Source organism: Canis lupus, chromosome 29, assembly GCF_048164855.1.
Source record: "Canis lupus baileyi chromosome 29, mCanLup2.hap1, whole genome shotgun sequence".
NCBI classification, from domain to species: domain Eukaryota; kingdom Metazoa; phylum Chordata; class Mammalia; order Carnivora; family Canidae; genus Canis; species Canis lupus.
In genome coordinates, this window is record NC_132866.1 from 28,710,638 (window position 1) to 28,737,956 (window position 27,319).

Sequence of the window (27,319 nt, forward strand, 5' to 3'; positions counted from 1 at the left end):
GAGCAACAGGAGTACAGATGTAAGAGTATTTTCCCAGTGCAAACACACTGATTTTAACGTATTCATTAATCATCTGGGATAACAGGATTCTCCCAAAATACTGTGAACTTTTGGTAGTTGAGACTCATAAAAACTCCCTTAGCAGCGAGGAGCTTGCTTCTCCCTCCCCCTCTGCTGCCACTCCCCCTGCTTGTGCTCTCTCTGTCAAATAAATTAAAAACAAAAACCAAAACAAAACAAAAACTTAAAAAAACAAAAAAGAATTTAATCTTACTTACCCTATGATACCATTTCTGAAACAGGACACTATAAGAGGTCCCAACAAGCTGCTGTACTTTTTGGAGTCTGAACTGCAAAGACGAGAATGTACCCTCATGTAGATCGAGTGGACCTACTAGCAGAGGGTCTCTAAGCAACACTATCGCATTGACAGGGGTGGTTAGGAAGGAGGAAGAAGCAAGGACCTATCTATCTTAGTAGGATATGAGTATCTGCACCCCAACAACATTCTGTTTCAGAGGCATGGATGTCCAGGCCAAAAAGTACCTATTTTTGGTAAGAGTTTCATTCAGCACAAGGTCTTCATAGCGCTGCCGGGCAAAGTTGCCCCCAAAACCCAGGAAGGTTGTGACATAAACCCTATACACATGTTCAGTATGTTGCACATCACAGCCCAGGTTGAATTCAGCCAGCAGGATCTTTGCTTCTTCTTCCTATAATACAATGTAAAGAGAAAAAAGGGAATTTTGGTTTTGGTTGATTGACATAAAGCTATGACATCACTACTACACCAGTCTCTGTGCGCTGGAGCTACTCTTGAAGGTATCTTATAACGTTCTCATTTTCATAGCATTATTTCAACAAAGACACAAAATGACAAGCCTACATCAAACAGTACAGAGACCAAATACCAAATTAAGGACTACAATACTATATACAGAGACCAAATACCAAATTAAGGACTACAATACTATATATAGTTCTAAAAGGCAGAATCGTTATAACAGATGATGTCATTTTCTTGCATATACTTCCCTGATTTTCCAATTTTCCAAAATGAGAATGTACTATTTTTATCATCAGGAAAAAAAAAGATTTTATTTATTCATGAAAGACACAGAGAGAGAGGCAGAGACATAAACACAAACAGGGAGAAGCAGGGTCTTTGCAGGGAGCCCTATATGGGACTCAATCCCTGGACCCCAGAATCACGAACTGAGCCAAAGGGAGACACTCAACCGCTGAGCCACTCAGGCATCCTGATTACTTATATTTTGTAAAGTGCTATTGTGTTATGTCTCATTGTTCTTTTTCTTCTTTATCAAGCACTAAGATCCATCTTTAAGACCATTATATAGCTATGAATACATCTAATTTGTTGCTTGCAAGTATACTTTCTATACCAGCATTGCTTTCTAAACCTGCACAAACACAAAAGTCATTTGTTTAAGACTTTAAGGATCAGTACCACTTACTGGAACCATGCCTTCAGTTTACTTGCTAACAACATACTAACAAATATAGACTAAAATGTCTTACAACTTAGTTCCCCAAATTTCCAAATCTTGCACAGACACCTGCTGATTGTCAAAACCACATTTCCAACAATCTTGCTGGGTTCCTCAGATATTTCAAATTTAGACACATGTGTTCCTCAGATATTTCAAATTCAACATACTCAAAACTGAACCCACTGGTTGCAGGACTTGGGCTAGAGACCAGAAAATCACTCTCACCCAAACCACCTCGACCATACTGATTAGCTTACCATCAATCCATACTTTACCATGAGGTCTCTCTCAGTAACTGGGCTCCTTACCCTACCAAGTACCCAGGGAGGAACCTCAGTATCACTGGCCATCCCTCTCCACCCCACCCACAGCACTACATGGCTTTTTTTATTTCAAAATATCCCTGAAATCTGTCCCCTCCATTCCGTTTCCACTTATATTTCCTCATTTAGCCCTTATTACTTCTTACCTAATGTTCCCTGACCTACATTTCTTTCTCCTATTGACACCAAAATTATTTTCCTAAAAAATCATTTAGATCACAGCCACATAATACAGAGCTGAGAAGGACCTTCAGAGTTTAATTATTTCACAGATGAAACTGAGGCCCATCTGTATGCACTATTCAAAAACTTTTGTTGATTCTCCTCCATCTATAGATATAAAAGTGAAATTCCCTAGCATGATACCCAAGACTCCTCACCATCTAACTTCATCTTACCTTCCTAGACTTAGCTACACAACACTGGAAAATCCTACACTGCAACAGGCTATTCACCATTCCCTGGACATTTTGGGCTCTTTGCTGTTTCTTTTGTGTCCTTGTGCATACTGTTCCCTCCACACAGGTGGTCTTCTCCACCTCCATTATGCAAAAGCCTGCTATCATCCAAGACCCAGGTAACAAGCCAGCATGATTCCCATTCATGGAGCAGGGGTAGGACATTACTGACATCTGGTAGAGGCCCGGGATGAAGCTATTTTGCATGGGACAGCCCTCTACAACAAAATTGATTTAGCCCAAAATGTCAATAGTGACAATGATGAGAAACCTTGGTTTAGATCAAATGATAGCACTGTCATGGTCTGCTTGTTATCACATGCGGTCTTCATTGATAGATTATAACCTTTGAGGGGCAGTAGGTCTTATTCTTTGCACATAATAGGTATTTAATAACTGTCTGCCTTTCTCTTTCCTATGATAAAACTTCAAGATACATTCCTTACATTCTAGTCAGGTAAGGAATATTAGAACCACAAGAATGAATGGAATCATAAGTCAGGGAAAGGAAACAACATCTTGGATTTATATGTATTATCATGTTTAATCTTCAGGCAGCCCTAGGAGATAGGGAATATAATTATAATTGCTAGAATATATTAAACATCCATCACATGCCAGAAAGTTTGTTAAGTGCTTTACATACATGGCATCATTTCAACTTCCCAACTGTATGATATAGATACTATTATTATTCTCTTTTTATATATGAGGAAATTAAGACTCCGAAAGGTAACCTACCCAAGATAATATTAGCTAGCAAGTAGATGAACAAATATTTGGGACCCAGGCAAGTTGGTCTAAGTTCAAAGACAGTGCCCTTCCTTCCCAAATACTGGCATTTCTAGCAACTGAATTTCTCTAAAAGGTAAAATACCTGTTTTGGAGGAAGGACCGAGGTTGAGGTAGGAACTTCATAAGCAATTTGAAGAGAGGCTCCTCCCATATCCAGTATCCCTACTGTTCTTCTGCGCCCTGTTGCCAGTTCCTGGGGAGCCTCGGCATCTGATTCTGAAATAGATAAGGGAACAGAAAGGATCTAGTAATTAAAAAACAAAATTAAATCAAAAGGGAAAAAAAACTCAAACAGAAATCCCTTAAAAAATGAAGAGCAAACGGAAATAAATTAATCTAACTATATCAACTATATATTATAGAGAATTCTTTCAAGTAACTTAAAAACACAGCATTTTTACTATATCCCTTATAGAATGTATCTTAATGACAATAAGAGCAAATAGATATCTTAAACTGCATTGTAGTAGTCTTATTGAAAATACTTTTATTGGTATTATTATTTTAAGCCATTAAGCATATATTAGGAAACAAAGCAAATGTTTATATTAATATCTTTAGAAATATAAGAAATAGTGAAAAGGATTATAAGGGAAAGGAGGGGAACTGAGTGGGAAAAGGGAGACAAATCATGAGACTCCTAACTCTGGGAAACGAACAAAGGGTTGTGGAAGGGGAGGTGGGCGGGGGGTTGGGGTAGCTGGGTAACAGGCACTGAGGAGGGTACTTGCTGGGATAAGCACTGGGTGTTATACTATATGTTGGCAAATCAAACTTCAATATAAACAAATTTTAAAAAAAGAAATAGCATAAAAGAAAAAATCTGTAAGTAAAACATCAAAGATATTAAGCAATAATCTTATAATTTTAAATACAAACTGGAACTATCACTATGAAATCATGATTTATTTTTCTCTTTCTAAAAATACATATTTTCTAGCTCTGTTCACTGAAAGGGCCTAGAGGCAAGGATAATCCAGGAACAATGAGCACCCCTGGCATCCAGAGTCTCTAAATACCATTTTCCAGTAAAAGAAACTAGGGCTCCTTAAAAAATGGCTGATGCTAGGTCTAAGGTAGAAAACATACAAGATGAACATGGAATACTTTAGTGTGCCAAAAAGCAAGGGAAATATAAAAGATTATTGGGATGTTAAAATGTATAGGAGCCAACCTAAGGGTGCTCCTACTGGCCACTGATGGTATAATTTGAGCACTAAAAAGAACAGTGATATAATGGTCCTATATAAAAATCCAAGCTGTTAAATGCAGAAGAGCTGAAGGAATTAGAAAAATCACCATTTTGCAACCTCTAATGAAAATGGATCTAAGAAAATATCACAACTGGCTACTATAACCATTAATTGAAAAGTGGCTGGGGAATTTTTATTATAGATTAGATCAGGCTAACAATATCTGAATCCTGAATACCTGACCAGTCTTAACATGACTAAAAGTGGGACAACCAGACATTATAAAACTCTTGATGTAATGTAGTAGGAAACACTTAGCACCAATCTTTATTTATGATTTACTCTTGTCAAAAGAATTGAATCTGTGTCTAATCAAACTTCTATATCTAATCTCCAATTTATAAGACATAAGGAGGAATGAGAAGCATGTTGAAGACCTCACAAAAGTGCAGTCAACCAAATCAAGAATGTGTCAAAATTATTCTATCAAGTGACCTAGTTTTTTATTTTTTAATGAACAATTTGAGGAAAAGAGGTGGGAGGGGGTAAGTTAATTGTTTTAGATTAAGAAACTGATCAAACATAACTTGTGATCCTCATTCAGATTCTAATTTTAACAAGACAACTGCAAATAAATATTCTTGAGATATAAGGTAAATCTCTACCTGGGTAGATGGATATTACATGATATTAGAAATTGTTAACTTTAAGTTTAAAAATGCCATTGCAGGGCAACCCGGGTGGCTCAGCAGTTTAGCACTGCCTTGGGCCCAGGGCATGATCCTGGAGACCTGGGATCGAGTTCCATGTCAGGCTCCCTGCATGGAGCCTGCTTCTCCCTCTGCCTATGTCTCTGCCTCTCTCTCTCTCTCTCATGAATAAATAAATAAAATCTTTAAAAAAATAAAAATGCCATTGCAGATATATCATTGGTTTTGAAACTCCTCATTGGTGAGAAACTCCTTCATGAAGTACATGAAGATAAAATGATATGTTGGATTTTCTTTTAAAAATCCAGTAAGAGGGGTGGTTCAGTTGGTTAAGCATCTGACTCTTGGTTTCAGCTCAGGTCATGATCTCGTGGGTCCTGAGATCATGGGGTTGGGGTCCATGCTTAGCAGGAAGTCTACTTGAGATTCTCTCCCTCTGCCCCTCTCCCCACTCTCACTCTCTAGCTCTCACTCTCTCTCTCTCTAAAAATGAATAAATAAATCTTTTTTAAAAATCCAATAGGAAAAAAAACCTGTGTTGTATGGAATGTGGGGCCAAAAAACTAGCCAACCACTAATCAGTGTTGAGTCTGGGTAATGGGTTCATGAAGATTCATTTTATTCTTTACTTCTGTGAATGTTTGCAACTTTCCAATATTAAGAAGCTAAAAAGAAATAAAAGAAGGCAAATTAGGACTAGAAAATGAAATATCTTAATAGAGTTTTTTAAAATGAAAGAAGAAAGAAAGACTCAAACAACTCAACTCAAATGTAGTACTTAGGTTCTACTGCTGGGTTACAACATAAACCTTCAGTGCTCAGAACTGTCGTAAGATGCATTACTTACCATCCTCATGGTCGAATCTTCCCAAAACAAAGTTGATTCCAATCCATGCGTAAACTCCTAAGTAATAAACATAAAAGTCCTCATTTAATTCTCTATTGCTAAATCATGTCTACACCTCTTTCCAGGGCCACTCTTTTCCTCCTTTTCTTAGAAAAAGGTAATGAGAGCATTTAATTCCACACACTCAATGTATGAATTGAAAGTATCTTATGATGCTTTTCCCTTTAAAATGATTTGCATTGTCTAAATTTCCTACAAATGATTAGGGATTAATGTGTAAAAACACATGGTAAAAAATATGAATCTTGAAGTTCTGGTTCTGGGCAAGATAGAATAAGCACACTCCATCCTGTCTGTCCACTGAAAAGAAGTGTAAACTTTGAATGGGCCATATGGAGCAAATCTGTGAAATGTCTGAAAGGAAATAATAACGGGCATACTGAGACAGAGATCAGAAGTTAAAGGACCACCAAACCAGTAGTGAGTTTCCCATTTTCCCCCTAGATTTTGCCTAGCCTAGACTCAAAAGCAGCTTGAAACACAAAAGGACATACAGGTGTAGAAAGAAAGAACTTCAAGACCTTGCTTTCTGGTCCAAGGAACATTAAAAGGGACTCTAAAGGCTCAGAAAGAATGGAGGAAAATCCCTTAGGTTATTTCCCCTTTATTTTGTTCTCTGCCACCCCAGGCAATCCTTCAGGGGTGGAGGTAGAAGTTGGACAAGGTACCTAAAACTCTGAAGGGCTCACAGACAACCTACACATAAATGGATCTCACTCTGAACAATATACCAAAGGTTCTGAGAACTGAACTACTGGCTAGACAACCCATTTGTATGGGCTATGCCCAGTTCTAGATTGGTCACTGGGTAACACACAAATGGAGCAAATCCAAATAGCAATGCCAAGACTTTGAAAACTGAAGCCTATAATAGAATCTTTATAGCCAACAGAAAGCAAGTCAGAACTTGAGGCATGAACCTAACCAGGTCAACTCCCTGCTAAATCAATCAATCAATATTCTCCTTATTTTTGAAAAAAGACCCAGAGTCTCATAATGTAACATTCAAAATGTCCAGGATACAATATAAAATTACTTAGCATAAAAAGAACTAGGAAAATCTCAACTCATAAGGGAAAGGACCAGATGTCAGAATTATCAGAGATATTAAAGAAGCTATATAATCAAGAAATAAGAGCAGTCTTAGCATGAATTAAAAGATAGGCAGTCTCAGCAAAGAAAGAGAATATAAAAAAGAGAACCAAATGTAAATTTTAGGACTGAAAAATGCAATACTGAAATTGAAAAGGGTAAATCCTTTCCCTTAAGTGAACTGCAACTAGAATACACAGGTTTTTCTTTTTCAAGAAATGGAAACATAATTTGTCATACAGGCCACATTTGGGCCACAGGAGAACACATTCAACTCCACCCCCAAACTTCAAACCCAATAGTAGTACAAGCTTTTAGGTAAGCATCAGTTCTGCACAGGAAATGCAACAAACGGAGAGGCTGTAACAAAAGAAAAGTAAGTAATGATCATCCTGATCATCCCCTAAAACTAGTTTCCCCCTTATCTAATAATTTGCTTTACATTTGAATTTGGCAAACTCAGTAGAACTCAGAGAAATATGTATGTTTTCAAAACTCCAATTAGCTAACCAAATATCCATTTGGAATAATCACTAAATACTAATACATTCTTATAAACATAGTACTTAGCACAAAATTACAAACAAATATAAACATGACTTTTAGAAGCAGCATTCTTTTTTCCATTTTTTAAAATTTAAATTTAATTAACATAGAGAGTATTATTGGTTTCAGAGGTAGAGTTTAGTGATCCATCAGTCTTATGTAACACCCAGTGCTCATAACATCACGTGCTCTCCTTAATGTCCATCACCCAGTTACCCCATCCCCCACCTCCTTCCCTCTAGAAGCAGCATTCTAAAACAGATACCATTGCAGAATATCTAAATAATCAAAACAAAACAAAAAAACAACTATACAGCAGAATGAAGAAAATTATTTGAAGAAAAACAAAAATCAAATATAGAAAGTAATCCTAACCCCCACCAGAGAGACTATGCCACGGTTGGCTGGAGCTGAAACAGTACATCCCTCAAGGCCCAGTACCTTCCTGCTTCCCAGAGATCACTTCTGCCTGAGATTGGGAAAAGAGGAAGTCAAACTCCAGCGGTAAATCTCTCACTAGATCAGCCAAGATGGCCAACTGCTTTCTGCAAGAAAAAACAAAAACCATAAAAGTTAATCATTAAACACTCTTCTCACAATTAGCTTCAACTTGACCTTCTACTCAGACTTGTTACCACTCACTGCTCACATAGCCCATCCACCAAGTTGAGTCCTGCTTCTTTTGGTTGCTCTTTTGATTTCAAAGGTTTAAATTGCATTCAAGGTACATCCTCCTACATAAAAGGTAATATGGTACTAGTAATAATTTTCCTTTATATAATTTTACCATTCAAATAGTGTTAAAAGATGAGACTATGGTTCTGTGCCTCTCACAGGCTGAATATGTTTAAGTGGCAGGAAGCATGGTTTCATAATTACATGATCCCTAGCTGCTGTGAACAGAAGCTGTTCGACTGAGGAACACAATCTCATCCTCAGCTCTTACTCAACACAGAAACAAGGCCTCACGTTACCACATGACGAGCACTGTTAGGTACACAAGTTTTTAATAATCCTTTACACAAGTCAACAATGAACGTTTTGAGGGTTGGGGTTTTTTTCTTTATAAAAATATTTTTTGAAAAACCCAGATCAGGATCAAAATCTAAAGGTTGTAACAATTTGGGACAGTTTGAGTCTTAGTATCCAGGGTTGTTTTCTCCTCTAAAGTTTTGTGTTACAGTGCTATTAAAGAAAAGCAAAGTCACAAAGCTAGAAGTAATAATATGAATTTAGAGAAAATGGTTAAAAATAAGAGCAATTATCTTGGATTTTTAAAGTTATTCATTACAAAAATATTACATTGGCTCACATAGTTGTTGGCACAACTTAGTAGAGAATGTTAACACTTAAACGTGAAGAATATATTTAAAGTAATAGTTTCCCAATATACTATCAAATATGGTTTCCAAAAAAGATCACTGTTATATGTTTTAAATTCTTACAGTAAGAATTTTACATGTGGAATGAGAGGGACTGTTTTGCCCTCCCTATGGGTATGTTTCAAGAAGAGGGCTTGCTGGTATTGGTGATGATACAGGAGAATAGGTGTCAACATACACTGCTGCTTGGAATATAAATTACTCGTATGACTTTCTAAGATCAACCCAGGACTATGTATCCAAATATTTAATGTCTTTAACCTTTGACCAGCGATTACACTTTTAGAAATTTATTTCAAGGAAATTGTCAGATAAGAATACAAAAAGAAGAGAATACTGCAGCATTATTTATAACAATGAAAAAGTGAAAATAACCTAAATGCATATCATTAGGTATTGGTTAAATAATCTGTGGTGTACCCATACCATGGGATACTAGACAGATGTTAAAAGACATGAGGTCGATTTATATCCATACATATTGACGTGAAAAGATGTCTGATATATTTTGAGTTCTAAAAGGTTCTAAACAACACACATAATATGATCCCAATTCATATTAAACAATAAAAAAATTCTTCATGTATGCACAGAATAGAACTTTTGTTCTCTAAAATTCAATTATTGTTTATTTTAAAAAAACTTCAAAAAAAAAAACTTCAGTGGCAAAATGTTGGTAATTGTTGAAACTGAGTGGTAAGAAAATAAGGTTTCATTATGCTGTTCTATTTTTTTTGAGGTTTGAAATTTCCCCATAACAAAAGTTTTTCTTTTCTTTTTCTTTTTTTTCTTTCAAAGATTTTATTTATTCATTCATGAGAGATACAGAGAGAGGCAGAGACATAGGCAGAAGGAAAAGCAGGCCCCTGGCAGGGAGCCCAATGTGGGATTTGATCCCAGAACTCTGGGATCACGCCCTGAGCCAAAGGCAGACACTCAACCACTAAGCCACCCAGGCATCCTGAAAGTTTTTCTTTTCTCTTAAATATCAGCTTTACTATCTTTGTAATTTTTAAGGATAGTTCCATTATAAAATGAAAATGGGGTAAAACAAATTGTTAGTTCAGGCTTTGGCAAAGAAAGAAAACCTAGTGCTAACATATATCAAAATATAGTCCAGGTGATTTGAACCCATTTTGAATACTGCTCACAAATGCTAATAAATTAGTAAAGCATTAATTATACAAAACAGGCTCTTACAGTGGTGGTTACATTTATGTCAACAACTATGGCTGCCTCAAGAGGTAGCAATGATTTCATAGATCCAGGCATTATTAGAGGAGATTATCAGAAGACAAGTTAAAAGGCAAGCTCTTGGGCAGCGCTGGCACAGCGGTTTAGTGCCGCCTGCAGCCCGGGGTGTGATCCTGGAGACCTGGGATCAAGGCCCACGTCGGGCTCTCTGCATGGAGCCTGCTTCTCCCTCTGCCTGTGTCTCTGCCTTTCTCTCTCTGTCTCTCATGAATAAATAAATAAAATCTTTAAAAAAAAAAAAAAAAAAAAAAGGGGATCCCTGGGTGGTGCAGCAGTTTAGCGCCTGCCTTTGGCCCAGGGCGCGATCCTGGAAACCCGGGATCGAATCCCACGTCGGGCTCCTGGTGCATGGAGCCTGCTTCTCCCTCTGCCTGTGTCTCTGCCTCTCTCTCTCTCTCTCTCTGTGTGACTATCATAAATAAATAAAAATTTTAAAAAAGAAACTTAAAAAAAAAAAAAGCAAGCTCTTCACAAATCCTTAAGATAAATAAATATTAATATTCAGAGCTTCCATGCAGACAGTGAACATCTTAGACAAATGGAATAGAGCTACATAGTGGGTTTTGTCTGGATGGAAACCTTTTTGACAGAGTCAGTGCTGAGTGGCATCAGGAGATGAGACAATCCTCTTTTGCTCCAGACCCACAAAATGTGGCCAAACCATCACCTTCCTTGTTAGCTCTGCCTTTTTGACTTCTGAATCAGCTTTTTCTCTGGCCATCCTCCTCCTTCTTTGGTGTTAACTGCAGATCACTCACAGACCTGAGTGTCACCCATATCTTGCCAGGATTTCTAAATTTTGAACTATGTGAATATTACTTATGTCAAAACCAAAAATCCTAAATTGCATGCATAGTATGGTTACAACTTTGTAGAACTACATATAGATGTACAGAGAGAAGGGAATGTGATGAAATGAAACATTTTGATGGAGTAGTAGGAATGCAAGTTTATGTTTTTGTTTTTTTTTTACTTTTAATATTTCCTTTAATGCAGCTATAATATTTTAAATTTGTTTTTAAAAATAAAAATGAAACAAAAATTTTTAAAGGCCAAGATTTATGGAAAAATAAGGAGCTAAAAGGTCTCTCATTTCCACAAATGGCTATACAAAATAATCTCCTTCTCAACAGTAAACCAGATAGTAAACCAGTAACCTCATATCTAAACAGAAGGAAAGAAGTCCACTGAAAGAACTGTGGGCCAATGTTATGTTATCTGGCACATCTAGCATAAGCAGCATGAACCCCTACATGCATGGCTGAGGTTTTTATTGTTGCTGGCCAAGAATACAAAATAAAACTTTCTGGAAAAGGGAACTGTTATTCACCAAGAAAATATATTTAAGCTAATAAAAAATACCTGATGCTTATGGGATTTGAACATTGCAAATGGATGATTTCTAAGGTTAAGGGAGTTTACTCCCACCCCGGACCATAATAAGTGTGGAAGGGTCAGGGAGGTATTGAAGGGGTCTGACCTAGTATAGCCACTACCCCTTTCTCCTCCTCCTCTTCTTCCAGAGAAGCAAGAGGGATCAGGTGGCAAGATACTGGATTACACTACCAAGGTCTGGTGGAAAAGATTTGACTGGCTGGGGTTGAAAAAACTGGTCTAGAGCAATGGAGACTGAGCTTTGCAAGCAGCACCAACTATCACCAGGGAGCCAGGCAGTCAGAGCCCTTCCTATTAGCATCCAGGTACCTAGTCAGGTGAACCTCCTACGACCCTTCTGTAACTATGCTCCCCATCTAGTGATCCAAAATTATCAACATTGCCATTGCTTCTCCATCAAAACTGAGGATCATTACAGCCACTCATACAGATATCAATCCCAGAGAAGCAACTGACATGAAGCTTTGAACAAAGGATTATGAAGTAATTACATGCAGGGGTGGCTCTGCTCTATTTTGAGCAAGAAGTCTTTTAGTGTATCTGCCTACTCTGTGTGGTATACCCACATCCCATCTTCAGACCAGGGAGCTACAGAAAACAATGCATAGAATCAGGCTTGCAACTCTTGTGCCACCCATTTTCCTGTGTTTTTAGACCCTGCATCTCACCTCTCAGGGAGAAGCCTCATGCCTGCTGTGCATAGGATGTAAAGGGGTGTCTCCTTGTGCTTCTTCACAGGCACATGAGCAGCAGCAAAGCTCAGCAGAGGACGAAGGTAATCACTGGCATGTTCCGGGGTGTCTGCCATTGCAGAGATTCCTTAAGTAAGGAAAAGTACTTTAAAAAACAGATCATATTGAGTCAGAAGTCTGATACTCCATAAAGTTCTGCTTAAGGTCCTAAACATTTATTTATGAGAATGGGAGCAGCAATGAATGAGATATCCTTCCTGTGATCCAGAATCCCAAGGAAAAAAGAGTAGCTTTCTTTCTCCCTCTTTTCTTCTCTCCTCTCTCATGCCTGTAATCAGATAAAAAGAGACTGCCAACAAAATATATTCTGATTAGTACCTGGCTTGATTTTTTTAACCACTGGTTGGCTGTTGCGGTCTCTCATCTGTTTGATGTCCAGCAAATCATGGGGGTTGCCATTATGTCTTGGCCAGAAATAAACAAAAATCCGGGAGCCACTGCTGCCACAGTCCACAACAAGTCCATAATTCAGAGTTGGGTCTTCAGTGTCCGTTGCTTCAAGCTCCCCTACTCGAGCCAAATACCTAAGTCAGGCAGAAAGAGAAACTGGTATCAAGTATCTGGGTCCACAAAAGATACCACTGCTTTAGTTCATTTGTTCATGAGTCTTCATTAATTGGCTACATGTGCCAGCCACATGGAACCACACATTTTAAGGAATGAAACAACACTGACCATAGTTACTGATGTATATACATATGAGGCAACAACTGATTTGCTTGCCTGGAGGCCACTGAAATCAGAAAACTAAAAGATTACTCCAGGTTTGGGGGCAGTTCTGAAACTGGCTGGAGTACCAAATCTCTTACCAACTTTAAAGAGCTTCTAGGCCTGAGTAAATAACTGGTTTTTGTTGTTATAAGCTGCTAAGATACAGGGCAGTTTGTTATGCACACGAGTCAACTAAATGAATCCTAATGATTTCTCTTCTATCTATCCTTTCTGTATATAAACAACGAATACTCTGGAATGATTATCAGTTATATGTATTTCTAGATGGTAAAAATTTATGGGGCTTTTTGCTTTGTACTTTTTATTGCTAGACTTGCATTAATAAAAAATGTATTTCATAAATGCAATAATTATGCTTCTCTATAATCTTTTAAACTATTTTGTGGTCATAAAAAGAATGTTTATAAAATATGTATAAATAATAACAGTAAGGGACGCCTGGGTGGCTCAGCAGTTAAGCGCCTGCCTTAGGCTCAGGGCCTAATCCTGGGGTTCTGGGATAGAGTCCCATATTGGGCTCCCCAAGGGGAGCCTGCTTCCCTCTCTGTCTGTGTCTCTGCCTCTCTGTCTCTTATGAATAAATAAATAAAATAAAAATAATTTATTTAAAAAAATAAACTCAATTAGCCAACCTATAATACATAGATGTAGCGTTCAATAATTTATCAGTTGCTTTTAATACCCAGTGCTCTGTGACATCTCCTGCCCTCCTTAATGCCCACCAGGCAATTATTCCATCCCCCCCATGACTGTTCCTCATCTGTAAAATAAGAATCTTGAGTCTCTACCCTCAGAGAGACAACAGAAGCTGGGTAATTAGCACAGTGCTGTGCTGCCACTGCTCTTATTGTTATGTGATCATTACTGGGAGAGCAAATAGTAGGAGACTCTATGGAGAAGAAAAGAAAGCTAAGAGTTGTTAAAATGCTCCTGAGCCCTGAGGCTTTATAAACATTGAAGTTCACTCAGAACCTGAGGGTGTGAAAAGTACAAACATTGCTGACTCCTCTTCAGTATATGCTGAAGTGAGCACATGCTGACTCCTCTTCAAAGGCTTCATTCACTTGAAGAGGAGCTCAGTGAGAATGGCTTTTAGCTTATTACTTAGAAAAAGAGCTCTTTCTCAGTGCTAAGAATACATAAATAAAATGTCTGCATGGCAGACAGATTAAAATGTTGTCCTGTAAACTGTTTTAAATTTAAGTATTACTGTAAGTTGAACTAATACTTGAATAAATGTTCTGAAAGCAATGCTGTGAATTTTTTCAAGTATCACAGCTAAACTCCCTTCCTTATATCAGCCCTAGTCACCCAGCACTGTATTTAGAGCTAATCCCTAGATCCCCTAGACCATTACACAGAACTCTTCAGTAACAGGTTTTGTGAAGCCTGAAGCTAATGCCATTAGGGAAGGGGGGGGGGGGGGATTTCTTTAACCATTGAATCTTTCTTTTTTGAAGAAAGATTCAATGTTACAAATATGAAAGGGGCCCACAAATGTTTGGGGCCTTGAAGTGCAGGTATCATTAGCTCTGCAGGAAATCTACCTCTGATCAGACAATAAGCCACATGTCCTACCCCTCAGGACAATCTAGCCCATGTTTACTGGTGATTTCACATTGGTATGTGACCATAAAGTTCCCTACTCTAGACAGAAAAAAGCAAACTTGATGAATAGAGGAGCTGTAAAAACAGTTTGGAAATATAAAAAAGAAGAGCTAAGTACCTTTCCTATTCCACAATGCTAAGTGAGAGAAGAACATATATTTGAACTCCAATCAAATGCTGTAAATTATTACATAGAATAGAGTCAGGTAGAACCTTTTTCTGGATCCAACATGAGAGTGAGTTATGGGAAATGAAGCAGGTGGTAAAAATCTGTTACACTCTAGTAAGTTCACAGTCCCGAAGACTCTGTTCCACCACATACTAACCTATTCTAATCAAATGACTGGGCTGAACTGTCTTATAATCCACAAGTCAACTCATATAAAAGCTCACTGCTACCACATGAAAGGTAGGAAGCCATCTGGGTTCAAGTTACAGAACTGCAAATACTGACCTCATAGGATGCCATACATAAAAAGTAGGCAAGAAAAACCATCTCTTGCCCAAAATGACTTCATTTCTCATCATAGCAATCTTTCTACTTCACATATCTTTCTCTGCTTTCCCTCTCTAAAGACCTTCCCCTCTAGTTTTCTCACTAGATTCCAGATCCCATTCCCTCCTGCTTAATGAATAACTTTTCTCCAGTACATTGGTTCTCAAACTTTTGGGGTTCAGTATCCCTTTACATTCTTAAAGATTATTGATTCCAAAAGAGCTTTTGTATATGAGGGTTACATCTATTTATATTTACAATGTTAGAAATGTTTCTAACAAAAATTGTTTTTTGTTAATTTAGATATAACAATAAACCCATTACACACTGCCTATGTCTCTGCTTCTCTATGTCTCTCATGAATAAATAAAATTTAAAAAAAAGAAAGAAAGGAGTATTTTAACAGCCCATTTAGATCACTGTGCATATTTTTTTTTATTTTTATTTATTTATTTATTTATGATAGTCATAGAGAGAGAGAGAGAGAGAGAGAGGCAGAGACACAGGAGGGAGAAGCAGGCTCCATGCACCGGGAGCCCGATGTGGGATTCGATCCCGGGTCTCCAGGATCGCGCCCGGGCCAAAGGCAGGCGCCAAACCACTGCGCCACCCAGGGATCCCCACTGTGCATATTCTTCTTTCATACTACCCTAAAACTCAACAAGTGAAGTTTTTTAAAGGTTAGTTGCGATGTGAAATCTAAAATCCAGGCACCTTGGTGGCTCAGTGGGTTAAATGTCTCCCTTTGGCTGGGGTCATGATCTCAGTCAGGTTCCTGGGATAAAGTTCCACTGCTGAGCAGGGAGCCTGCTTCTCCCTCTCCCTCTGCCCTGTGTTTGTGCTTTCTCTCATGTTTTTTCAAATAAATAAATAAAATATTTTTTAAAAAATTCCTATCTAAAAGAGTATCCTTTCATACTCTGTATCGTTAACCATCAGTCTATTTTGCACTTTGAATGGCTTTTATCCCTGCATAATTTTGTAACATCCTATACTGGAAAATACTGGTTTAATGAGATTTGCAAATCTTCCTAACAGGAACACATTTCATTTCATTCTACAATATTTAAAAAAAAAGACCCACCCACACATTCATAGTATCACTACCAATATTATCAAAAAAGGTCTTTTAAGTATTGAGAAGCTAGCAAACTCATAGTGGAAGATACAAATTTTCCAAGCTGCTAATTTTCAGTTTAAACTTCACATTTTATCATTGACAACACTGACAGTTGTCTTCCTTAGAGTAACAGGCTTTTACTTCATTCATATTCAAGAATATATCTACAAAATACCCAAGTCTGAAAACCATAGTTTTTCTGGCAGTCACTTTTTTTTTTTTAAAGATTTTATTTATTTATTCATGAGAGATACACACACACAGAGAGAAAGAGAGAGAGAAAGAGAGGCAGAGACACAAGCAGAGGGAGAAGCAGGCTCCATGCAGGGAGCCCAAGGTGGGACTTGATCCCAGGTCTCCAAGATCATGCCCTGGGCCGAAGGCAGGCGCTAAACGGCTGAGCCACCCAGGAATCCCATCTGGCAGTCATTCTTTCAAGTAAAAACAATATTCCATGATAAAAGCAGCTCATAACCCAAACAACTGCCTAAGGGCTTTTGCTCAAGACAACTTCAGGGTGCAACAGAAGTGCATATTTCCAATTTTGTCACACAGAATATGAAAACGATATTCTTAAATGGAACTGGAATTCTTTTTCACATTACAACTATGTGACAGTGATGACTACAACTACTAATAGTATAATTTGGTGCCTCCATCTTGACTTGTGCTAAGGTACCTACAGTTTTACCTACCCATTGCTTTGCATCACTAGTATAAATGCCAATTCAGTGTAAAGGGCAAAGAAACATCACAATAGCCAAGAAGTAGAAACAACTTAAATATCCACAGGAAGATGAATAAACAAAATGTGGTATATACATAAAATGGAATATCATTCAGCCTTAAAAGAGAAGGAAACTTTGTTATTTGCTACAGCATGGGTGAACCTTGATATCATGCTAAGTAAAATAAGCCAGTTACAAAAAGACAAGTACTACCTGGTTCCACTTATATGAGAGATATAAAGCTGCCATATTCATCAAAACAGAAAATAGGACAGTGGTTACAGGGGTTGGCTTGGAGAGAGAAAAAAGGGGAGTGTTGTTCAATGGTTATAGAGTTCAGATTTGGAAGATGAAAACGTTCTGGAGATTGGTCGAATAACAATGTGAATATAGTTAACGCTACTGAATTGTATACTTAAAAGTGGTTGAGATGGCAAATTTTATGTATTTATACATATATACATATATTCTTAGCAATTAAAAAAGGAGTGATTAACATCTTAGTAGTATTATGAAAACAGTTTTGGCCTCATCTTGACTCTATAGACCCCATGAAAGGGCCTCAGGAACTCCTAAGTGTCAGTAAACACTTGGACAACTGCTGCTCTAATGTGACCTTCTTTTTTTCTGGAACATCCGTCTGCTTCTCGACCTATTCCTCCCCCTTCCCTTCTTTGACATGGCTTCCAGTCCTTAAGAACCCTCCACTCAACAATGCTGACTCTTGTGATATTCACAATGATTTTTTAAGATTTTACTTATTCATTCAAGAGAGACAGACACAAAGAGAGAGGCAGAGACAAAGGCAGAGGGAGAAGCAGACTCCTCCCAGGGAGCCCAATGTGGGACTTGATCCTGGACCCCGAGATCACGCCCTGAGCCAAAGACAGATGCTCAACTGCTGAGTCATTCAGGTGTCCCTATATTCACAATGATTTTAGAAAGGCCTCTTCCTTCTGTTTTAAAAAGTGGAGTGCCATTATTCCCTTTAAGCAGTTTGTTTATATTCCAGTATAAGCCCCTAAGATTTCCTGCATATTTTTGTTCCACTTCTGCACTTAAGACTATCGTTTCTCAAGCACAAACACCTTATCTGCTATCTCCAAACGTCACAGTGTTCCTCATATTTCTCTGATATGTATCAACCAATACTGACTGGTTTGGTCCTAGAGCTCATAATATAGAGCTGTGCATTTGTTAACTCCTCTATGTGTTTGTTAGCTATCTAGCTATACATACTCAAAACTAATTGATCTCCTTCTCAGAAAGCTCCAATGGAGCTTTTCAAAAAGTATCCTGTCATCCTCCCAGGCTCCTGTCAAGATAAGCAACTCTAATTTGGGTGTAACTCAACTTTGCTTTCTCTTCTCTTAGAGGCCTCCATGTGTGCATTGACAAAAAAACTGTCAACTGACCTTTGAACACAAGGGAGAAAGCTAGCACCAGACAGCATTTATGTTACACTTCCCACTTGAGCCTTTGCTCAATGGTTGCTGAAGTCTCTGTTTTTCTTATCATGCATACTAATGAGTAAATGAAGAATAATTTTTCCCTTTGGGAAATAATAGTATCACCTCTTTCTGAAACTTTGACCTCTTATGATCTAATCAAGCTTCTTACACTTTGCAAACATCTGAAGGTCTTCCTCTGTCTAGATTTCTGACATGAGTGGATCAATGGTCCTCTCTTGGATGTTTTCATTTGTGATCTGCAGTCCTGGCCTTAGCTATCATGATCAATTACTTGCATTGCTGGACTCTTCTGCTTTGCTGACATTATGCTACATTAATCCCTAAAGAGAACCTAAAATCCAAGAGAAAAGTTCCAAAGGCTTTGGTATCCCTTACATCCATTTTCCCAGGAGAGATCTGATTCACTATCACACATATTTAACCTCCTACATACATACACAGTTTCTAATTGAGAAACCTGATTTCCCTCTAATCACTGCTGGGTCAATGAAAAGAAAGTTACTCACATATACATCACCCAAGGTAAAAGTGGAAGACAGCAGCTTTCACTGCCATTATTCTGAAAATATTAACAGCATTAGGGCAGTAACTGACCAAACCATTACCGAGCTTACAAAATCAACACTAATTATACCACTTCTACAGTTCAAACAGAACTCAGCCACACGTCAAAAGTCCATTAAAGTGGCTCCCAACAGTATGGAACTACTAGCTTTTTGCTGAATGTCATCATACTCTCAACTCCATTCAAGGCTCAGAACCAAATATAATGACATTATAGGAAAGGTAGCTGTGCATGACTGATGATGGTAATACATGCCCAGGAAAGCATCTTGAAGGTTATTGCTTAACTCCTAACAAGATTAATCAAAGCAGTCAGGAACACTTATAATTTAAAGGTCTGCTTATAAATACTATAAATAGCACTAAAGGATAAGTAACTGAATAAATGAATAAATGTCAATAAATGCAAGAAAATGCTTTCAATTTCACCAGGAAAAAAAAAAATCTCTGAATTGTTCTATTATACACAAAAAGCTGTAATTTCATCTGCATATCTTAAAGTTTATCATTTTATCCTAACCAAAAGTACTGTCTCTTTTCCACTTGCTTTAAACAGAACTGAAACTCCTAAGGAAGCCCAGTACTGAGCCCACTGCTGATGCAAAACCTCTCGTTCACACTTGTACCCAGATGGTAAACAAACATGAAGGCACCACCTTTCTTTTGGCAGAGGGAAGGAGAGGGATTTTTTTTTAAGATTTTATTTATTTATTTATTTATTTGAGAAAGAGAGTGTGTGAGACAGAGAGCATTAGCAGGGGAGAGGGGGAGAGAGAGAGAGAGAGGGAGAAGCAGACTCCCCACTGAGCAGGTAACCCCACGTGGGCTCAATTCCAGGATCCTGGGATCATGACCTGAGCTGAAGGTAGCTGCTTAACCAACCAAGCCAATCCAAGGCACCCCAAGAGAGAATCTTAAGCAGGTTCCACACCCATTGCAGAACCTGATGCAGGGCTCAATCTCACAACCCTGAGATCATGACCTGAGCCAAAATCAAGAATCAGATGCTTAAATGACTGAGCCACCCCGGTGCCCCGGCACTACCTTTCAGTAGCTACCAAAAAAATTCTTCAGAACGATTGTCAACCAGAAAAAAATTTCCTCTTTAATGAAGACCATAGTGAGGCTACAAAAAGGTAATCCTAAACATTAAGGTTAAGAAGAAATGGACTGAATATATAGAGCATTTAAATAAGAACCGTCTACCATTTGTCTTACACTATATATATGTGCTAAAAGTGTCCCTATATTAAAAATTATAAGGACGCCTGGGTGGCTTAGTGGTTGAGCAATCTGTCTTCAGTTCAGGGCATGATCCCAGGTCCTGGAATCGAGTCTCGCACTGGGCTCCTTGCATGGAGTCTGCTTCTCCTCCCTCTGCCTATGTCTCTGCCTCTCTCTCTGTGTGTCTCTCATGAATAAATAAATAAAATCTTTAAAAAAATATTAATAAATTTTAACAATTTACCTAGCATCCAGGGCTAAAACTTTCCAACAGAACTTTCTGTTACAATTGAAATATTTCCCATCTGTCCAATGGCATGTGGCCAGTGGGCTGCTGAAATGTGACCAGTACAAGTGAGGAACTGACTTTATTTTAATTAATTTAAATTTAAATAGCCATTGTGACAAGTGGCTACCCTGTTAGATACCACAGTGTAGACAATAGTATTTGTTGAAATAAGTGAATAGATGAATGAATAAATACATGTAAAATATGTATTAAGTCTGATTAAATTATTGGAGCATTACTTATGTGGCACATGCCAGAAAAATAGTTGATTAAAACACACATCTAAGAAAAATTCTTAAAAATAGCTTTGCTATGCATGTAGGGGTAGAGTGTATCTGGGAAACCTCTGTACTTCTGCTCAATTTAGCTACTCTAAAAAATTAAGTCTAAAAAAAAAAAGAGACACCTGGGTGGCTCAGTGGTTGAGCGTCTGCCTTTGGCTCAGGTCCTGATCCCGGGGTCCTGCGGGTCCCGCATCCAGATCCTCGCAGGGAACCTGCTTCTCCCTCTTCTCCCTCTTCCCTCTTCCTCTTCCTTCCTCCCTATTCTCTGCCTCTCTGTGTCTCTCATGAATAAATAAATACATTCTTAAAGAAAAAAATTAAGTCTATTAAAAACAGCTCTGGATTCTATCCTTACTGATACCCCATCACTCTCTAAATCTATTTCTTAAATTCTATTTCTGATGCAAACCTCCTGCTTTCTCCTTCCTAAAGTAAGGTGAGTACATGTTCATAACAAACAAACAAATACAACAACTCTTCAGTTTTGAAACTACTACCATCATGCAGGCTTCTAAAATCCTGCATCATGTCACCTCAGAAGAGATATGCTAAGTTCCACTAATGGCTGAAAAAATTCAAATATTTTTTCCAATATATGGTATTTATATTATATAATTTCATCATGCAAACTAGAACAATTTAAGTTGGAATAATATGACTATATTATATGTATATAATACAAAAAATCACAACCATAAGCATTTGTCCTTTTTATAAGCTATTTAACTAGTGTTTCCATCAATTCCTAATTATTTGCTTAATCATCTTATCATCAACTAGTGCTCACCAGTGTTTAAGCAATAGCAGCAGCCAGGAAAAAAAATTCTGGAAGGAAAAATTCAAATGCAGATAATACTGACCATTATCTTCAGTGGTTAGCTACAGGGCAGAAAATGGAATTAGAGAACAGAAAAATCAAGATTATTTCAAATAATAAGACTAATAACCTCCATGTCACCCTAGGCAGTTCTAGATGCTTTTCTCTTTTAATTCAAATGACAAAACTACAAAATTTGTACCTCTACTTTATACATAAAGAAAATGACATTCCAGAATAAAAGACCTGCCCAAGATCACCCAACTATTAAATGATGGGCTGTCTAGCTCTAAAATCAATCATTTTACCCCTATACCATAATACCTCCTCCCCAAATAGGTATAACTGAACCTTAGAGCAATGTTCTCAACTTAGGCTGCATATTAGAATCATCTTTAGAAGAGGTTCAATTATTTGCATTTTTTTAAAGGCCTCCAAATGATTCAGATACACAAAAGTTGAAAACCAGTATTTTAAGGTCATCATTAATAAAACTTATTAGACTTGCAATAAAAGTTTTAACAAAATGTGTAGAGCTATTTAATACTACAGAAATGGCCTGTGGAAATTTTGAGTGATTAAGTTCACTTTTAACAAATTTCCTCTCTCCTGCCTCACTGTCAAGATGCCAGCATATTATTTATTGACTATTATCATCGGTGTGCCCACATTAATGACCAGCATAGGCTTCTTACTACCATCATCTAATTTGCTGTTTATCTGCTGTGTTCTAAGAGAAAACCAAGCTAATTAATAGTGTATAACATAAAAGCAAATAGGTTCTATGCAAAAGTCTATCTTATCAGTAAAGTACATGAGCTTTTAGTTCATGAACTTAGTGATGTCAACTTTAGTTACTCATGGACCTCTTCTGATTAATTTCTGACTCTTAACTTTGTTCCTGATTGTTGACTATGTACAGTTCTGGATTCTACAGAGTTATATATATAAGTTTTTTTATCTCATTGGGAAAGAATTCTTCCTTCATATCTGCCTTACTAACCAGATTATAAACTCCATGAGTTCAGGAGCCACGTTTTATTCATCTTTGTACTTTAGTATCTACAACAGTGTCAAGCACACAGCAAGTTCTCAATGAAAGTTTGCTTCTGAAATGACTCACAGGGGCTGCCATTAGTGAAATGTAATGATATAGTAATTTGTGGCAATATGCACATAACCTTTCATTAAAGACTAGGAGCTCTAGGCTATATAGCTGCTGATTGCTGGACCAGAGCACCACAAGTTGTCAAGACTTTGGTAAGGTAACCACACAGCCACAGTGTGCCACTTAGCTCTGCAGCCAACTTGTTGCAATTAATCTAACTTAAGTATTTATCTGATCTGACCACTTGGGGTATAGCAGTAGACAAGAACTATCAGATCACTCTACCTCTCACATATCCTTCAAATGCATTTACTTCTCTCCATTGTCCTCTCCATTGTCATTGCTTCCACCCAAATTCAGGCGACCATCATATCTCTATTGGAGTATTCCAATCCATCTCCCTCCTTTCATGTTTATTCCCCTCCAATTCATTCTCTACAATGCCAACAAAGTGAGCTTTCTTTAAAAAGCAATTCCAGGGATTCCTGGGTGGCGCAGCGGTTTAGCGCCTGCCTTTGGCCCAGGGCATGATCCTGGAGACCCGGGATCGAATCCCACGTCAGGCTTCCGGTGCATGGAGCCTGCTTCTCCCTCTGCCTGTGTCTCTGCCCCTCTCTCTCTCTCTCTGTGTGACTATCATTAAAAAAAAAAAAAAAAAAAAAAAAAGCAATTCCAATCATAATCATTCTTCAAAGCCTTTCCTCTGCCCTTAAGATAATACCTAACCCCCACCCCCTCAAATGACTTAATGGGCTCAGTCTGACTTACCTTTCCAGCCACACAGCTCACCACTTACTCCCTAACAGTCTTTACTCTAGCCATATTAACCTACATAGAATTTCCTAATTAGATCATGCTGTCTTCCAGTGGAAAACTGTGCTCAGGTGTGTCAAGAAAATCTCAATAAGCATTCAAAAACCTTCAAATTATGGACTTAATTCCCTGAAGCTAACAGGCTGCTTATTTATGGCCAATTGTTGACAACTATATTCATCTAAACAAATGTTCCTTCCAAAGAAGAAAAGAAAAGAAAAGAAAAGAAAAGAAAAGAAAAGAAAAGAAAAGAAAAGAAAAGAAAAATAGATACAAATGAATAGTGGTGCTGCAGGAGAGGAAAGGTTGGAAATACAAACTTCTTGAGAAAAGGTATCAAATTTTCCATGTCCTGGTGCTCAATAATATGCAGCACATAGTGGTTGCTCAATAAATGCTTGCTGAATGAATGAACGAATAATCAAAGTGAAGTGGAAATGAGAAAATCTGGGGCAGAACAACCCAGAAATATTAAGGGAAGTGGTCATGTGTCTCAATTCTGACCAGAAAAGACTGAAGAAAAGGGCTGCTGGAGATTTCCAGGAAGGACCCTCTTCATTCTTACACAAGAGCATAAAAGGCCTCTTTCTCTCCTGCAGGAGATTAGTGTGGATGCAGGTAGCCCTAGTTGCTACTGGCTGCTATATTGCAACCTCTCAGTAAGCTGACACTGTACAAAACAGAGACAGAGATTCTCATCCTGATAGCCAATGTTGAACTTAATGGTCCCTTTACACCTGGACTTCTGGTTATGTGAGCCAGTAACTTTATTATTTAAGTCACTTTGACCATCGCTTGCAGCCCAAAGCCTCCTGATACTGTCTGAAGAAGCAACAAGGAGAAAGTCACTATATGACATCATTTTATTCTGTAGCCTAATCAGAAATTAACCTCAAAAAACAATAGCAAAATGAATCACTCTAATAAAAGAATACAGATCGTCTATGCAACTAGTAAGGCATTAAAACTATATTAAATAAATCAGATATATTTTCTGTAAAAAAAAAAAAAAAAGGTATTCAACTCTCACTGGATGGAATTAATAGTAGATTAGACTTTATAGAAGAAATTACTAATGCACTGGAAGGCACAGCAATATAAAATATCCAGAAAGAAACACAGAAAGAAAAAAAAAAGACTGGAAAAAAAATGAATAAGTTGTGAGAAAACTTTACGTGGTTTAATATATTTGTGACTGGAGACACTGAAGGAGAAGTGAAAGAAGATAAAAATATTTGAAGAAATAATGGTCAAAAATTTTCTGAATTTGATTAAAAAGTATAAATCCATAGATTCAAGAATCAACAAATCACAAGCAAAAGACTCATGAAGAAAACTATACCAAGGCACATTATAATCAAATTGCTTAAAACCAGTGTAAAGTGTAAAAGGCAGCCAGAGGAAAGACACATGCTATACAGAGAAGATTTAAAAATTACAGTAGACTTCGCCTCAGCAAAAATGCAATTCAGAAGACAGTGAAGCATCATTTCTAGAGTACTAGAAGAAAAAAAAAAATCAACCTAGAGCTCCATACCCAATGAATATTTTCAAAGGAAAGCAAAATGACGTTTTTGGTCATTACAGTTGAAAGAATTCACCAACCACAAACTCACACTACCAGAAATGTTAAAGGAAGTCCTTTAGGCAAAATGAACATTATACCAAATGGAAATCTGAACTATAGTACAAAGGAATGAAAAGGCCCAGAAATGGTAAATATACCAAACTTTCTTTCTTATTTTTTAAATCTCTTTGAAAGACAAATGTTTAAAGCAAAAATAACAACTATATATGGTGGAGTTTATATATAAGTAGAAGGAAAACATATAATAACAATAGTACAAAGGCCCAGGGAAAGAGGTAAAGAGGCACACAGGAAGAGGAATTATATTACTTAAAGGTAGACTATGATCAGTTAAAGATGTATACTATAAACCTTAAACCCTAAAGCAACCACTAAAAAAAGAAAGAGAAAAAAATTTTAAAACCCAGAGTTATATCTACTAAACCAACAAGAGATGAAATGGAATATTAAAAATGTACTCAATTCAAAGGAAGGGAGAGAAAGAGGAAAAGCAAACAATGAACAGATGTGACAAGCAAAAAACAAATAGCAAAACAGATTTAAAACCAAGCATAATCAATAATCACATGAAATGTAAATGGCCTGAACACTTCAAATTAAAGGCAGACATCATCAGACTGGATAAAAAGCAGTTACTTATAAAAAGACTGGATATAAAAAATAAAGACATAAAGGCTAAAATTATAAGGATAAGAAAACATTTATAATGATAACACTAATCAAAAGAAAGCTGAAGAAAATATATTAATATCAGACTAGATTTCAGAGCAAAGAATGAAGGATAAAAAGTGTCATTTAATAATGATAAAAGGGTTAAATCATCAAGAATACATAACAATGCTAAACATTTATGCATCCAATAAATCAGCCTACCAAACAAGAATATAAAAAGATGGCTTTCATGGTTAAAATGCACCAACAGCATTCCTAAATCAAAAGTGAACATTGCCAAAATAGGGCTTAAGATCTTTATGTAATAAGTGGCTTGCAATTTTACTAATAAAAGTGCAGTGTTCCTTAAAAGGGTCAAAGGTAGTAGTGTGTTAAATGTCAAAATATTTATGACTTAAATGCCAAGTCTGATTAAAGTGATCTAAAGCTTACTCACCTTTCATATTGCCTATCTCGTGGTAATGAAGCACCCCAATGTCGAAAGTCCATTATTAACATAAGTAATAGGAGACAGGATACGAAGAAGAGTCCTAGGAATGCCACCCGCTGACGGGGAAATGGGCTTACTGTTGGCACAGTGAAGTACCAGGAGGCTGGGCAGAGGTAGGAAAAACTGATCCTGAAATGAGACAAACATTATTAGTAAGAAAAATCTCTACAGATTAGTAGAAAAATCTCCTAATAAAGGCAAACATTTATGTCACCAGAAGTCTACAAATGTTGTTTTAGTCCCAAATTTTAGAAAAGAACCTATATGGTTCATGAAAATAAATCAGAAAAGCCTTATCTGCTCTTTTCCCAATGTCTGCACTTTGGGGTGTAATTCAAAGAATTAATCTCAGTTTACGAAAAGATCACCAGTCTCCCTAGTCAACCTCCTATCATTGAAGAATCAGAGCAACTACAACATTCCCACCAGGAATGATGTCAAAAAACTGGATAGTGAGAGTATTTATTCAACTAATTAAAAAAAATATATTTTAGTAGGTACTATATGCACCTGGTAAGGGAAAAAAAAAAAGTTTAAAAGGACATATAGTGGACAATGAGTCTTTTGCCTTAACCCACCATTTCCCATTCAAAGGCAACCACTGGTACCCAGTTTCTACATATTTACCCAGGGATATTCTGTTGACACAAACATAAATGTATACCATATATGACAACATACATGTGCTTATGTCCATTCCTCTGGTTTTATACAGTACCTACTGTTTTGCATCTCTCCCCACTTACTCTATTTGACAACTGTTCATTTGGTACCTGCAGAGTCACATTAATCTTTTCTGAAAGTTTCAGACCATCACAATGTGTAGATACACATATTCAACTATGAAGTTCACTTTCCATATTCATTCAAAAGCACCTCAGCCTATTTTCAAAGTTCATTTAAAAAAAAAAAAAATCTTTGTTCAACCTCCTCGAAAAGCAGGTAGCTTCACTCAAATGGAAATCTGAAAACAACATTACATTTTAGCACTTTTCC

General features: G+C 37.3%; 1 protein-coding gene across 1 annotated transcript in view; it reads right to left on the reverse strand.

Annotated features, from left to right (window-relative positions):
- ENTPD7 (ectonucleoside triphosphate diphosphohydrolase 7) overlaps nt 1-27,319 on the reverse strand; it is a 39,976-nt gene that overhangs the window by 11,935 nt on the left and 722 nt on the right. The window contains exons 3-9 of the mRNA XM_072805720.1: nt 26,270-26,452; nt 12,637-12,842; nt 12,235-12,385; nt 7,977-8,080; nt 5,838-5,894; nt 3,170-3,303; nt 547-713 (exon numbers count right to left, since the gene is read on the reverse strand). Coding sequence (XP_072661821.1) covers nt 547-713; nt 3,170-3,303; nt 5,838-5,894; nt 7,977-8,080; nt 12,235-12,385; nt 12,637-12,842; nt 26,270-26,452 — 1,002 coding nt within the window. The remainder of the gene's footprint in view (nt 1-546; nt 714-3,169; nt 3,304-5,837; nt 5,895-7,976; nt 8,081-12,234; nt 12,386-12,636; nt 12,843-26,269; nt 26,453-27,319) is intronic.